General features: G+C 51.6%; 1 protein-coding gene across 1 annotated transcript; it reads right to left on the bottom strand.

Moving 5' to 3' along the window:
- Window positions 1-689: 689 nt before the first annotated feature.
- UBXN10 (UBX domain protein 10) lies at window positions 690-9,882 on the bottom strand. Its single transcript, XM_032647012.1, has 2 exons — window positions 9,795-9,882; window positions 690-3,636 (listed from the first exon to the last, which is right to left on the bottom strand). Exon 2 carries the CDS (start codon window positions 3,619-3,621, stop codon window positions 2,782-2,784), a length of 840 nt encoding a protein of 279 aa, XP_032502903.1. The 5' UTR covers window positions 3,622-3,636; window positions 9,795-9,882; the 3' UTR covers window positions 690-2,781.
- Between the last annotated feature and the right edge of the window lie 4,930 nt (window positions 9,883-14,812).

Raw genomic sequence — 14,812 nt, 5'->3', positions numbered from 1 at the left:
TGCCATCACTAGGAGAGGTGGGGAGGAGTGTCTTCTGTATTCCCGCAAGGTGGGAAAAGACCCGGCAGCCATCCAGTCTGGCCCTCACTCTAGGGCCCTCCCAGATAAAGCTACAGCTGCTGCCCTCAGCTGGTTGGAGTTGACGGTCCAAGGTGGTTCCACACTGTCTTGCCAATGCTCCCTTGCTAGGGCGCCTATGCCTGTGAGCCGGTGTGGCACAGGGCAGACCCTCAATGACTGTGGGTTAAATGAATGACTCAGGGCTGTGACCGCAAAGTGGGCCAACTTCAGACCTACCAGGGCCACCAAGAGTTAGGTCCTGGGCTCAGCTTAGCTCATTAGGCCAGGGTACCTGATTGGCACTACCACCTACAGAGCCAAGAACGCTGAAGTTCTGATACAGTGTGTTCTTGCCAACCTCAAAAGAAGAGTACGTGGAATGATTTGGGGAAGAAATTCAGGCGTTTCTTCCCCTACAGGCCAGCTTAGTGCTCTGATATGAGCTGAAAGTAGGAGCTTTCGGAAGGGTGGGCATCTGGAGTGCCTGGGGAAGAGGACTTGGATCAAACAGCAGGGCCAAGTGCTTTGCCAAGGAGAGAACTGAAGATGGGGTTCACAACGCCCTCTGTCCATTAGCGTGGGTGGCCGAAGCCTTGGGCTGAAATAAGAAGATGCACTTCTCCACTGACTCGGTTTCACGCAAATCAGTTTTTATTATTAGTATTGTCATCTTTTGTCCCCGCAGAAAGTTTATTTGAAACAAAAGATGTGTTTCAAATCTAGCTTTGTTCACATATCCCCAAATATCCTAAAATATTCCTATGCTTTATGCCTTCCATTTTGTTCCCACTACCCCCAAAATTCTAAGCTAAACAGCAGTAGCAAACCCCTAAGCGCAGAACATTCTAACTCCTCCAAGCATGCTCCATTTCACTGCAATTTTCTAAAGATTTCCTGCCTGGAGAAATTACCAAGTCCCAGGTGGGTGGGATTTTATTCTTACCACAGAGTAGGTGGTAAGAATAAAATGTGGGAGTCTCTTCCCCCAGCCTCCTAGATCAGAGGCAGAGTTCCGTGCTCGAGTCCTGGGTAGGAGGCGAAATCCCTGGACTGTGCGTACCGGGCTCGAGTCACCAGGCCCTCCTGCGTGGTCAGCAGCCGGGGGATGCGGCCAGTGGCCTGGGCCTGCCCAAGGCGCCACCAGCCCCAGCTGACCTTTGCAGTCAGAGGAGCGGCTGACCAAATGGCATTAAGAAATTTTGCAAAACATTCCAAAATAACCTATTCTGGAACGATCTGGGTGGCGTGGGATGCAGTTAGGACAAGTCGAGCCTTCTTCAGAGGAAAGGATGTTGGTGTCCATCTCCAGGGCCAAGTATCAATTTGCTGGGAGTAACCACAAATTACTCCAACCACAGGCCTCACCTATGCACGAGATGCACTCGTTGCTATGCTTCTAGAAGTCCTGCCTTCTCTGTGTACCTAGCAAGTAGGGGTGCGTATCAGTACTCAGGGCTTTGTGATGGCTGGGCTCTGGGAGGACAGGTGTTCTCCACTCCGAACGGTGATTTGGCCATAAAGGGGATCCAGGTGAGATGTGGGAGCCTTGCTGAGCTTACAACACGAGGGAACTTTGGAAAATTTCCATGTCACCATTTCAGAGCTGGAAAAGCAAGACTCCGGGGTCTGCCACACAGCTACGGGTGTCACGCTCATCGACCAGACACTTATTTGGGCACATGGTCTCAGCGTAGGCACAGCAAAGCGACACCAAACCGAGGCGCCCTCTTCCTCCGGGTGATTCGAAATCAGAACACGGGGGCACCCCTGTCATCTCAAGGGGGCGTCCGTGTTTGGAGTAGGGGAGACCCTGAAACTGGGGGATAAAACAATGTATCCACACCCAGATAAGCCAAAGGGGCCTTTCCTACAAGCTTGTGCAGACGTGTAGGTTTGTGCCATTTAAAAACAAAAGATGCCACCACTGACAAAAGCAAAGGATGTAAGATTACCCTGGCTCTTCTCAGTTTGGGGAAAATTTTGTGCAGAGAGTAGCTACCAAAAATTGTAAACCTCGTCAGTCTCTATTAAAAATAAAGTAGCTCCTGGCAAATCCCTGCTTATGGAAGGGATTCACTTTCCAGCTCTGGGGCTCTTTCCGAAATGTTGGTGTGTTGGGGGATTTGTATTAGCTGAAGACCTATTTTTTTCCTCTGAAACCACTTCACACAAACGGTAATCCCCGAGAAACTCGAGCCACCGAGCTTGGCAAAGGAGCTGATCCCAAAATAGGGTCAAGCGCCCGCTTCTTAAAGATGCTTGCAAGAAACACAAATGCCAGTGCAGTATTTCCTGAACCCTGGTTATTTACCAGACCAGAATCCTCTCTGGGAAGTGTTTAATCCTGCATCAAATACAGAAAGGCAAACCATTGGCTTCAAGGGAGTGCAAGTTCATTGTAAAGGTAAGCAGGTGCTTCAGAAAGGACCCAAGGAGAAGAGGAGAAGGCCTGGTCACAGCTGTTCCAAGAATAGCCTTGGTCACTTGCCAGTTCACTCCCGTGGTGGAGAGAATTTAACAGCTGGAAGAGAATCCTCTTAACGCATTTGGTGCCTGCGTAGATTTCACTGCGTCGAAGAAGATGCTCTGAGGGTGAGTGTCCCAAGAGTCACAGCCGCGCCAGATTCACCTGGCACTTGGAACCAAGCTGCCTGGGAGGCTGTGGCGCCCAAGCATGCTCCTTGCTCAGAGACCCAGGACCCCAGCTGGGTGGCTGCGGACTCAGGGCCATCCCTCCCCATCTTCCTGTGAGATGCCCAGCACCGACTTGTGGAGGATTCCGCACTCCTGCAGAGACTTGGTGAGGTCAGAGAAATGTCTCCTGGGCACCTCCATCGTTTCAATGCTGCGGTGTCGGTAGGTGGCCTTGTTCTTGTGTTCGGCCACGGCGACAACGGTGTATAAGTCATCAGTTGGCCGGAAATGGTGGACAAACCTCCGTCCGGATGGTGATCTGACGGCAAGCAGCAGCCTAGGCTCTGGATCCGACGGCTCCTCCAGGTCTCTGGCCCTGTAGGAGCTTTGTCTCTTGGTCCGCACGATGAATTTCCTCTCCGGGGAACGAGGCTGAGCTCGGGAATCTTCTTCACTCATCTTCACGGTGCGGGTCTCCGCTTGGTAAAGAGCCTGGGTGCCGCTCAGCTGCAGGGAACCAGCCTTTTTAGCAACTGTTTCCAGGGCCCCCTCCTCCAGGGTCTTCCTGTTGATGGAAGGAAGGACTGGGTATTTATTGAGGGAAGAGGATGCCCCTATGGGCACCTGCTGCAGCAGCTCCGGGATCTCATCGGGGGCTCCCTGATTCGGAGATTTGGGTGCGCAGGCTCCCGGTTTCTGGCTGCTCGGCAACTCGCAGGGAATGGCTGGAGGTGAAGATGGCGTGAGGCTGCAGCATCCCTCCGTGCCTGCGGGCTTATGCAGACTTGGCCGAGGACGTCCCTTGGCGGACTTGGGCCTCATGACGCGCATGTTTAGTGAGTCTGGCCGCCAGATGAAGCCGTCAGCTGCTGTGCTGACAACAGTGCATTCAGGGGGGGCGATGTTCACAGGGGCTTCTGTGGCCATTGCTCCTCAAGACCCCTAAGGAAGCAAAAGAGAGGAGGCTGTGGGTTAAATGTTCTAGGACTTTCGGACCTGAGCCATTCACTTCCCAGGATCCAGAATAAGGACCGGCCACAATGGGGGCGGGAGGGGGTGTGCAGAGGAGCTTCTCTCTGCATTTCTGGCATCTGGAGAAGGGCACCAGCTGCAGTTCATTCATTCCTTCATTCCTGGCATTGGAATATATCAGTGAACCAGAGTCCTTGCAACTTAAATTATTATGGTGAGAAGAGGCTGGTGTTAAATCCACAAGTAAATAGATATTTTCAACGACTACTAACTGCTATGAGGAAACTAAAGTACTGCACCAGCGAGTGACTAATTCTTGTTCTTACAGGGGGCTGGGAGGGCTTTAACCTGAGAGACCAGACTGATGAGAAGGAATAAGCCCTGTTACAATCGAGAGCAGGGCTCAGCTAACTTTTTCTCTAAATGGTTTTGGCTTTGGGAGCCACGTGGTCTCTGATCCAACCACTCACCCCTGCCCCTGGAGCACAAGAACAGCCATAGACAATACGTAAGCAAGGGACTGCGGCTGTGTTCCCTGTGTTCCCAGGCAACTTTATGTACAAGGACAGGGGTGGGCCCCATTTGGTCCACAGGCTGTGGTTTGCCCACCCTTGCTCTAGGGGGAAAGTGTCCCAGGCGAGGGAAGAGCCAGGTTCCAGTCCTGAGGGCGGAATCTGCTGGCTCCCAGGGTGGGGTGCTCCGCCCTACACTGTCCACAGACCTGGAGGCCCAGAAGAGAGCGTTACCCGTGGCTGCCTTTGCTCAGAAGAAAGTATCCCTGTTCAGTTACCCAGCAGGGAATCCAAGCTCAGCTTCACTCAAGAGCTGAGAGCTATATATATGTGTTAGCAGACGGTATTTGTTTTTCTCTTTCTGACTTACTTCACTCTGTATGACAGACTCTAGGTCCATCCACCTCACTACAAATAACTCAGTTTCACTTCTTTTTATGGCTAATATTCCATTGTATGTATGTGCCACATATGGAATCTGAAAAAAAGAAAAAAAGGTTATGAAGAACCTAGGGGCAGGACGGGAATAAAAACACAGACCTACTAGAGAATGGACTTGAGGACACGGGGAGGGGGAAGGGTAAGCTGGGACGAAGTGAGAGAGTGGCATGGACATATATACACTACCAAATGTAAAATAGCTAGCTAGTGGGAAGCAGCCGCATAGCACAGGGAGATCAGCTCGGTGCTTTGTGTCCACCTAGAGGGGTGGGATAGGGAGGGTGGGAGGGAGACACAAGAGGGAGGGGATATGGGGATATATGTATACGTATAGCTGATTCACTTTGTTACACAGCCGAAACTAACACACCATTGTAAAGCAATTATACTCCAATAAAGATGATAAAAAAAAAGAGCTGAGAGCTTGAGCTTCCTGCCACAGGTGGCGGGGGGCTCCCGCCCCGTATTCACTGGGGAATCCCCACCCTCTGCCTCCCCATTTTCCCCGTTCCCCCTCCATATACTCCATTTTCCTTTCTACTGGCTTTTCATTCAACCTTGCTAGACGGCTCCGTGCAAGTCACTTCATGCAACATCCCTCGGCTGCCCTCACTTTGTCATCAGGCTGGGGGAGAGGAGAAGGAGACCCCACTGCTGGTCCACCCACTGGCCAGATCTCACAGGGGGGCACTCGGCTTCTAGACCAGGGTTGGCAATCCCTTTCCGTAAATGGCCAGAGAGTAAATATTTTCGGCTTCGTGGGCCACAGTCTGTCACAACTACTCGTCTCTGCCCTTGTGGTGTGAACGCCGCCCGCCATAGACAGTGTGTAAGTGAACGGGTGTGGCTTTGTCCCAAGAGAACTGCCTTTATGGACACTGGCATTTGAATTTCATATCATTTTCATGTGGCACAAAATCTTCTTCTTTTTATTGTCTCCAACCATTAAAAGTGTAAAAGCTATTGTTAGCTCATGAGCCACACAAACACAGTGGTGTGATCTGGCCTGTGGGCCACGGTTTACCCAACTCCAAAGGGGCCTCCGGCCACATGCTAATTCTACAGATGTGTGAGCCAGAAAAGCAGAGTAAATGCCCCAGGCCACCAAGTCAGCTGGCGGCAGAGGCTGAAAGACAACCCAGGTCTGTGACACCCAGTCCTGTTCTCCAGGACCAGACTTGGCCTCTCCCCCAGCACTCGTCACATTCAGTCTCTTCGTTAGCTGCTGACATTTCTTCTTCCCAACCACCTTGTCAACACTTTGAGGGCCCCTGTGTTTGGACCTCCCACACCCTGTATTTGGGGGTGTGCACCAGTGCGCGTCCTGAAGCACGGTGGGAGGCGTGTTTCTCTTGCGGGCCTGGAACTGCCAGGTCAGGCCCCCTCCCCTGTCCTCGCCATCTTCACAGCACCTTCGCTAACACGCTTCTGATCACCTTTTCTTCCCAGTCCCTGGTTACATCCTTCCCAGGACGCTGCAACGTGTTGGGCTCCCTGCCTCCTCTGAATCCTGACCACCACCGCGACTGTGGCTCTCTCCACCTGCAGCCCGACCAGCCCTCTCCCAGCCCTCGAAAGACCTTCTGGTAGCTTCCCAGAGCCTCCCCAGGAAGCAGCACGTTTGGGAGGTGTCGTGAGACCTAGGTTCTATTTCAGGCCCTGCCAAGAGCTAGCTGGATGACCACGGGACAATCATTCTACCTTTCTCATACATTGCTTTCCTCATCTATAGAATTAGCTGTATGACCTTGAAAACATTGTTTAACTGCCTCTAAACATCAGTCTCTATCGGCAACATGAGGACAGTAACACGAAACATCACAGGTAAGGCCGTGAAAACCAGGCTTGGCACACAGTAAAGGCTTCATTTTTCTGCTTTTGGTTTTTGTTTTCTGTTTATTTAGTGCTTTCGATTGTTTTAGGTCCGAAAGTCTTACCTGTTGCTTCAGATATTTTCCCCAGGGTGTCCACGGCGGGTCTACTCCCAGTCACCTCTAATCGGCTGGGTGACTCAGGGGACCCGTGCCTGCCCCGCCCACTGCACAGAAATGCCGGAAGGTTGACTCCAATGAGCTACTGCCTCCAAAAATGCATTCTATGTCCCTTCTGATCCCATACTTTTATTTAGTTAGTTAGCTAGTTAGTTATGTATTGGCCACGCCACATGGCTTGTGGGATCTCAGTTCCCCGACCAGGGATCAAACCTGGGCCCTCGGCAGTGAAACCGTGGAGTCCTAACCACTGGACCGCCAGGGTCCCCCTAATCTCACACTTTAATCGTATACTTACCTCCCATTCACTTACTCCAAGCTACCTTCATCACACAATGCTGAGCAATGCAATTCAAGCCCCTTAGCTCTGCACCCTAATATTCCCATTCTGTGCATACTACCATCATTGTCCAATTTTAGGGCGTATCCCCTTCCTCACCACTAAAACCACAACCAAACAAAACACAGTATCCCTGTGTATTCCTGAAGGCCTACTCAGTTCAAAGTCTGCCCTGTCAGAAAGAGAAAAACAAATACCGTATGCTAACACATATATGGAATCTTAAAAAAAAAAAAATGGTTCTGAAGAAACTAGGAGCAGGACGGGAATAAAAACGCAGACCTACTAGAGAATGGACTTGAGGACACGGGGAGGGGGAAGGGTAAGCTGGGACGAAGTGAGAGTGGCATGGACATATGTACACTACCAAATGTAAAATAGCTAGCTAGTGGGAAGCAGCCGCATAGCACAGGGAGATCAGCTCCGTGCTCTGTGACCACTTAGAGGGGTGGGATAGGGAGGGTGGGAGGGAGATGCAAGAGGGAGGGCATATATGCATACGTATAGCTGATTCACTTTGTTATAAAGCAGAAACTAACACACCATTGTAAAGCAATTATACTCCAATGAAGATGTTAAAAAAAGAAGAAAAAGAAGTCTGCCCTGTCTTTCTTGACTGCAAGGCCTCTGTGTTTGCTCCATTCTGCTCACAGGCCGTGTCTTTCCTCACTCCCATTTTCCCACTTCTAGTCTTTCACACTCAATCTGGCTGCTGGGAGTTCGGGAGCCTTCTCCTTGGCATCAAACAAGCCTGCCCAGCTCCTTGTTAATTTAATCTATTTTCTGATCAACTGTGAAGAACGTGGGGGGGGTTCCCTTTAATTTTAGTCAAAGTCTTTCACTTGTAATTAAGCAGCTCTGCACTTAACTCAGGGTGGCATGGGGAGGTCATAACTGCCCAACTGTTCTGCCAAAGAGAAGCTTAACTGGGACACCAGCTCCCCCTCTCTGCCCACCCTTCCCCGTCGAAGAAGGGCTGTTAATTTGCCACAGCTTCTACCCAGTAATCACAGACTTGGCTTCTAATTCCCACACACGCCTCGGGAAGGCTTAACTGTCAGTAAGTTTGGTAACTTAGAAACCTCTTCCTTAACAACTTCGATGAGGAAAGTCATGTGTTCTCACAGGCTCCCTGCTGGATTATTTTTAACAGTAAAACTTGAGTGTGTGCATGTACTTTCTATACCTTTTGGTACTATATAATTATCCATGTTCAGGGGGTGTCACATCCAAGACACCCTGGTCATAAGATAACATGGCTGTGAGCTATCTCGGAGAAAAACCTCAATTATGACTAAGCCCTATAAACCCACTCATGGTTATTTAGAGATTAACACCTCCTTCAGGTAAAACCGCTCCATCAAACCTGCTTTCATAACCCGCTGCCTCCTGCCGAGAGCAGGAACCATCTGTTACACGGAGGGAACATCAACTCTCCCCAGCTTCTCCCACATCGAGAGGGGAGGTGGGGGAAACAGGTGTTTGGGGACCTGGGCCAACGGTGTCTTTATATTCACACCTTGGGTCTCAAACTCTGCCTTCCCGCCTCAGTCCAGGGAGGCTTCTGCTGCATCCATCATCAACCCTGCTCAGCTCAGCTCACCACCTCTAGGCCTGGCAGACTCTCAACCACAAAGTGATTTGACAAGATCTAGGCGTAGGCTTCCATCAAGCTGCCTGTTGAATAGGCAAGTGGCCTGTTTACTTAAACATAATAGCTGCACCCCAGGGGCCTGCTAGGAGTCAGGAAACAAACATTGATAACGGTTCCCAAGGAACTGCCAAAAGGGCAGGTGCCCATTCCTTAAGATTACTCACCAAATCAACTGGAAAGAAGAACTGGATAGGAGAAGCTAACGCCATCTTCCGGCTTTCCAAAGGCTCCCACCTCCCACCACGGGGTCAGACCACCCTATTTCACTCACAACCCAAACCTAAGCCTACAATAAATGCAATAAAATATAACTACCCACATATGATCTGCTGGTATAAACCAAGGGTGCATACATTTGAATTGGTCTTTTAAAAATGTTTGTCAGTTAATACTATCCTCCACCAATCCCCACCCCTCCTTGTGAGGCTTTGAGGATGAAAACGCTCAGGAGAACAAACAGGAGATAGTAGCTGGCCTGAGAATGAGAAAACTTTGGTACCATTCCCAGTTCTACCCAGGACTAAAGATTAGAATACACTGTCCTACGCAGAGTGCCATGTTTAAAAGGAGGAGTTGAGAAACTGGACCACAAGCCACCAAGTGATCAAAGGTCTGGAAAAGGAACTGGGCATGATTCCAGCAGCAGTGGGGAGGGGGGATTAGAGGTAGGTGGAGAAGAAGAGCTCAGTTCTTTTCAAGTACCGTTAGTTCTAGAAGGAGGCAAGATTAGGCGGCAAGATGGATGTGGGGGAGGGGCAAGAAAGAGCCTCTAGAAAGTGCGAGTTGACCTGGGTGAAACAGCGGGGGTCTGGGGGGAGGCTCAGATCTGGTTCCGATCTCTCCGTGTGTCAGGACATCCCCTTGTCCCTCGGAGTCTGTGTTCGGTCTGTACTGCCCAGCCAGGAGGCCAGGACCCAGCGGTTTCCTAGGGCCCTCGGCTTCCGAAAAGCCCGGGAGCTGTCCCATTCCGGCAACGGGGAGCTCTGGCCGGGCTGGCTCTGCCCCTGGGGAGCAGCCGCTTCCCTCCTGGTCCTTGACCTGTCTCCCGGGCTTCGCCCCTGGGGCCGAGTCTGGGGAAGCCCGCCCGGGCGACGGGCCCCGGGGGGGCTCGGGGCTGGCCTCTCCCGGCCCCTCCCACGCCCCCAGGAGGCCGAGGACAAACCCGCGGGCCGGCGGCCGGTCGCGCTCACCTAGCGGCGCCGCTCCATCCGCCGCCGTCGCCTGGCACTGTCCCGCGGATAAACAGCCTGGGTCTCCCGGGCAACCGCGCCGGTGGGCGGCCACGTGCTTCCGGTCTGGCCGGAACCGGCCCGGCCTGGGGGGAGGGGGAGGGGCGGGGTAGGGTGGGGGGAGGGGCGGGGTAGGGTGGGGGGGGAGGGGCGGGGTAGGGTGGGGGGGAGGGGCGGGGTAGGGTGGGGGGGGAGGGGCGGGCGTAGGGTTGGGGCTGGGCTCGGCCCCCGGGAGGCGACGGGGTGGGGACTCAGGCCTGGCCTCTGCTGCCTCCTCTTTTCCTCACCTAGCCTCCCTGCCTCGCTGCACATCTCCTGGGGGAGAGGGCGTCCAGGGGTTGGAAAGCCCTGGCCAGGAGGCTGGGGGTGGCAGGCCCGCCTGCCTCAAACCCCTTTCGTGACCTTGGCTCAGGCCCTGACCCTCTCAGTGTCCCTGATCGGCAGATGAAGCTGCTGAGATGACTGATTCTTGTGAATCCTAGAATCTGAGCAGCTGCTTTTAGGGCATCTGTTTGAGGCCACCCTTTCGACACCCGTTCCTTGACCTCCTCATTTCCCTATCAGCCTAGCACTCCCGGGCCACATCCGAAATCTTGCTGTAGCTACATCTGCACCTGCTTTGACCCTCCTGACCATGACTTCTTCCGCAACTCCAGCCACTTCTACCACGCTTGTCATTCAACATCTTCCAGAGGCCCGTCCATTGCCTTTCTGCTTTCTCCATACGAACCTGCTTCTTCCCTACCCGGTTGAGTTCAAGTTCCATTACCTCAGCTATTCCCTTGCAAGAAGCCGTGCCCTTGTCTTGCTGTCTTTCCATCACTCCCACCTGAGGAAACCCCAACCAGTCCACCTACACCAAAGTCCTGAAGAAATCTTGACCAGCCACAGGCATTGATGTCATGGAAACATGGGGGCTCCAACCTCCTTTGGACGCTCAATCCTACACAGAAATCCTCCCACTTTCCCCAGCCCAGTTTTGACTCCTTTCTTCTCAGTGGCTATTTCAAACCTTGTCCTCTCTCCCAAAATCTCTCACCTCTCCTCGTTCCTCCTCCTTCTCAGAAGATATCCTTACTTCCCTCCTCAGAGAGAAGATAGAAGCCATCATATGGAAACTTTCTCAGCTTTCTGCCCTCAGACCTACAAACTTGCCTACTTTCATCTCCTTGCTTTCCTTCCTCCCTCCTGTTCCGATGGGAGGGAACCCACCCTCTGATTCTGTCCGAGATTCACCGCTGCTCCAGGGCTGCCCTGAAGCCTGTCCCTGGCCACAGGGTCACACCTGTACACACCCTCATCGTACTCCAGGCCCTTGCTCCTGCTGTCCCCTCTGCCTACAAGATTCTTCTCCACGCTCCCCAACTTCTCATCCTCTTTCTTTGCCTAATGGCCACTTACCCTTCAGATCCCAACTTAATAGATGAAGGTTTCCTTCCGAGATGGAATTAAGATAGCTTCAGAAGGAGTCCTAACTGGACACTTGTCGGCCAGGCCCTGTTCTAGACTCTTGGAATTTGCAGAGGAATAACTAGTGACTGTATTATTAGAAGATAATGTTAGGAGACATTCAAGAGCCATATCATCAGATGAAAAAAATTCAGATTCACTACCTAGCATAATGGCAAAATGTTTGCTACCTTGTCTATCCCAGATGCATGGATACAGGACTGTAATAGAGTGCACCTCTAACCCTCCTGCAAGATGTTCACGATTGGCTGAGAAGACAAGTCGCACAGTCATAAGGAGTTACCGATCAGATTCCTTTCAGTACAATCGGAGCCAAGGGTGGAAGAGCAGCACAGGTGGACATGATTGTGTGCCAGGTGATTGGCACAGACAGGAAGTTCTCTGGGGGCCTGGGAAAGATGGGATTGTTTCAGCGGTGGTGTTTCTTCCCATCTCAGAAAAGAAGCACCTGATCTGTGGGAGCTGCTGGTGAGGCCCTGGGTTGGGCAGGCCCCCTGCTAGGGTCACCCCCTCACCCACCCTGCACATCTAGGGAGGCATCTAAGGACCCAAGAAGGTGCAGGAGCTAGAGGTTTTGGGAGCTGAAGGTTTTAAAGCTCTGTGCTGGAGGCTTATTTCTTGTAAATGGTTCTGTCAGAAATATCTAAGCAAGACTCTTCAGCCCTTCAACGCCCACCCAAAAAAGATTAAAGCGGATTCTTCATCAGCTATTTTAATATCACCTAAGAATTATGCAATCTTTTGGAAAATCAGATTGGCTTCTTACCCCATTTGTGTGCGTGAGTGTGTTTGTGTGCGTGGATGTGTCCCCATGTGTGCACACAGTGAAACGGTGCTTATGCCTAGGGTCTGTTTAGTCTTCAGCAGTGTGTGCCTTTTGCTCCCAGGGGCCATGGAATGCACAGCCCTAGGGGGAGGCTGGAGGGAAGGGAAAGAAAGGAAGCTGGCCAGACAACTGCTGTGCCTGCCTGCTCTTTAAAGAGAGGGCTGACTCCGCTACCTTTGTCTCTCCGCCTTTTTTGAAGAGGATGTCTTTAAAGGATGAACCCTTTAATGCCAGGTCTTCAGCACACATACAAAGTGGATTCTTAGTAAACGTGGCCAAAGGTCACTGCCCTGCCAGCTTAAATGTGGATTCACCTCCTTCCCATACATGGGTCTCTCTACTCCACAGCTCTCTTCCTGGGCTCCAGCCAGCTTGTCCCCCAAATAGGCCCTCAGCCTTTTCACCTCCAGGGTCTTTGCGTGTGCCTGCCTGACCCTGCTCCCTTCCTTGAAGTTAATCCAAATTTACTGATCCTTCAAGGCCCATCTTAAAAGTCACCATTTTCTTGAAGGCCTTTCCTGACCACACACCCCCCCCCCCACCCCGACACACACACCCCTCCTGTGCTTTCTCTGATCCCTTTTGGTCCAGTGGAAGATGCCCAAGATGGCGCCACGGACCCCCACTAGGTCAACTGCTCTAATCTTCAGGTCTCTCCTCCCTGCCAATGTAGTTGGAGAAAACAATTGAATCTCAGGGCCCCCCAAGTTAACGATTGGCAGAGCACTTTTAGAACCCCAGTCCAGCTGATTCCAAAGCCCACCCTGTACCCCAGAGGCCCATCCCGCACCCCAGTATTCCCACCTGGCACTTTACCTGTACCTGCCTATTGCGCTGGTCATGGGGTTGCAGGCGTGACCTCTGGGGTCAAGGCTTGAGTTTGAATCCCAGCTCCACCCCTTGCTAGCTGGAGACCTTCGGTAACTGCTTTAACTTCTCTGGACCTCAGTTTTCACCTCTGTAGAACGGAGATGATGAGAATAGGATTGTCACGAGGGTGAAATGAGATGACACATGTAAAGGTCTTAGCATAGTGCCTGGCACGTGGTGAGTGCTTGGTGAGGGTTAAGTTCATCATCCTGTTGTTTTCATCTCACGGCGCACATCTCCTTCAGTAGATTATGAGCTCCTTGTGGGCAGGAACTTGCCCATGTCTGAGTTTCCTGCTTTGCCCACCACATGCCTGCTTTGTGGTAGGTACATATGAGAATTCAATTCATGATGATGGTGATGTTGATCGCACAGCTGGCTTTTCTGTGAGAGATCCAGCAAGTTGCCAGTTGGTATCCCCCCAAGGGTATGTGGCTTGAAGTCTAACTGAGCCCTCCCCCGGGTCTGGGCTGAAGGCCGGCGCTTCAGTTTCTTAGCAGCTTGTCCCCAAAGAGCAATCGGCCTTTTTTTTTTTTGAACTAGCGACTTGTAGGTTTTGGAGTCTGTACCCAGTGTCCTACTCTGTCTGTCCTCAATCCCATTAGACATGTTGATTGAGATCACAGATAACCTTCAAGCAGAAGGTGAACTGGGTGGATCTTCTGGTTAAGAGGCCAAGAGGCTGCCACAGTTAGTCATGCCTCCCGATGAATCAGCTTCCTGAGGGCACTGCAAGAGAGAAGTTTCTAGAAAATGAAATTCACCCCTTGACATACTGCCGTTGTTTTTTTCTTAAATATTATTTCCGCCATATTATTGGAAAACTTCCAAAAATGTATTGCCTACTCCTCCCAGTGTTCTACAGCAAAACATACCAGACATGGTAACTCACCTTGGCTACCGTTGACCAGGTGCTTTTGCCATCGGGATCTTGTTGAATCTTGCCGGCAATCTGTCGGGGGCCAGGACTATTGTCTCCGTCTCACAGACGAAGACCCTGAGGCTCAGGGAGCTGCAGTGGCTGTGACAGGAAGTGGCATCTCTGCACACTACAACCTTTTCTCGGGGCTTGGAAGGCAATAACTACGCTCCAGGTGCAATACTGTTGACGTGGCTAGAGCCATCTGCCCTGCACTCCTGGCCCCAGGTTTACGGGCTTGGTCAGTTATCCTTTTAATCATTCCTCTCTCTCCCTTGCCTTCCTGCTAAGAGCAGCCACTCTTTTTTCTAATTTCTGTTCAACTTCTGGGTCTGAGCAAAAGAGGCTGATGCTCTTGCTAGAATTTTGTCTAAAATAAGAGCATCGTGCCATGGGCTTGGCTGCTCAGGGGCGTCTTCGGTTTTGTTTTCTCAGCTGTGTGTTGGATAGGTACAGGGTTTGGCCCAGTGACCCACAGGTAAGCAAGAGAACTGCGAAGGGGTTAGGGGTGCTGTCTTTGGAGTCAGACACACCTGGACTAAGCCCTGGCTCTGTCAATTTGCGGGGCAACCTACCTACTCTCTGCCCGTCTCTCTCCCCTCATCTGTGAACTGGGCTTGATCATCTGTGCCTCTTTGGGAGGACTGAAAGAGGATTCGAGGAGATAATCCACGTACCAGGCTGAGCCCCATTCTGCTCCTCAATGGACTGTAGTTTCGTTTTTATTTCTGTGACTTGAAGCGTGATAGGCCTTGGATCATTCATTCACCCCTCCAATATTTATTACTGCCCATCTCTCAGTGCCTAGTTTCCTTTATCTTCAAAACGAGGATAATAATAGGAGTTATCTAGCTGAGGACTAGATATGAGGGCTTAAAGAGTAAATATATGTGA

Source organism: Phocoena sinus, chromosome 1 (genome assembly GCF_008692025.1).
Source record: "Phocoena sinus isolate mPhoSin1 chromosome 1, mPhoSin1.pri, whole genome shotgun sequence".
Taxonomy (NCBI): Eukaryota; Metazoa; Chordata; class Mammalia; order Artiodactyla; family Phocoenidae; genus Phocoena; species Phocoena sinus.
This window is presented reverse-complemented; position numbering and strand designations above follow the sequence as displayed.

Bases quoted from the DNA above. Each gene is read 5' to 3' on its own strand.
- UBXN10 (XM_032647012.1), bottom strand. From the start codon at position 3,621: ATGGCCACAGAAGCCCCTGTGAACATCGCCCCCCCTGAATGCACTGTT.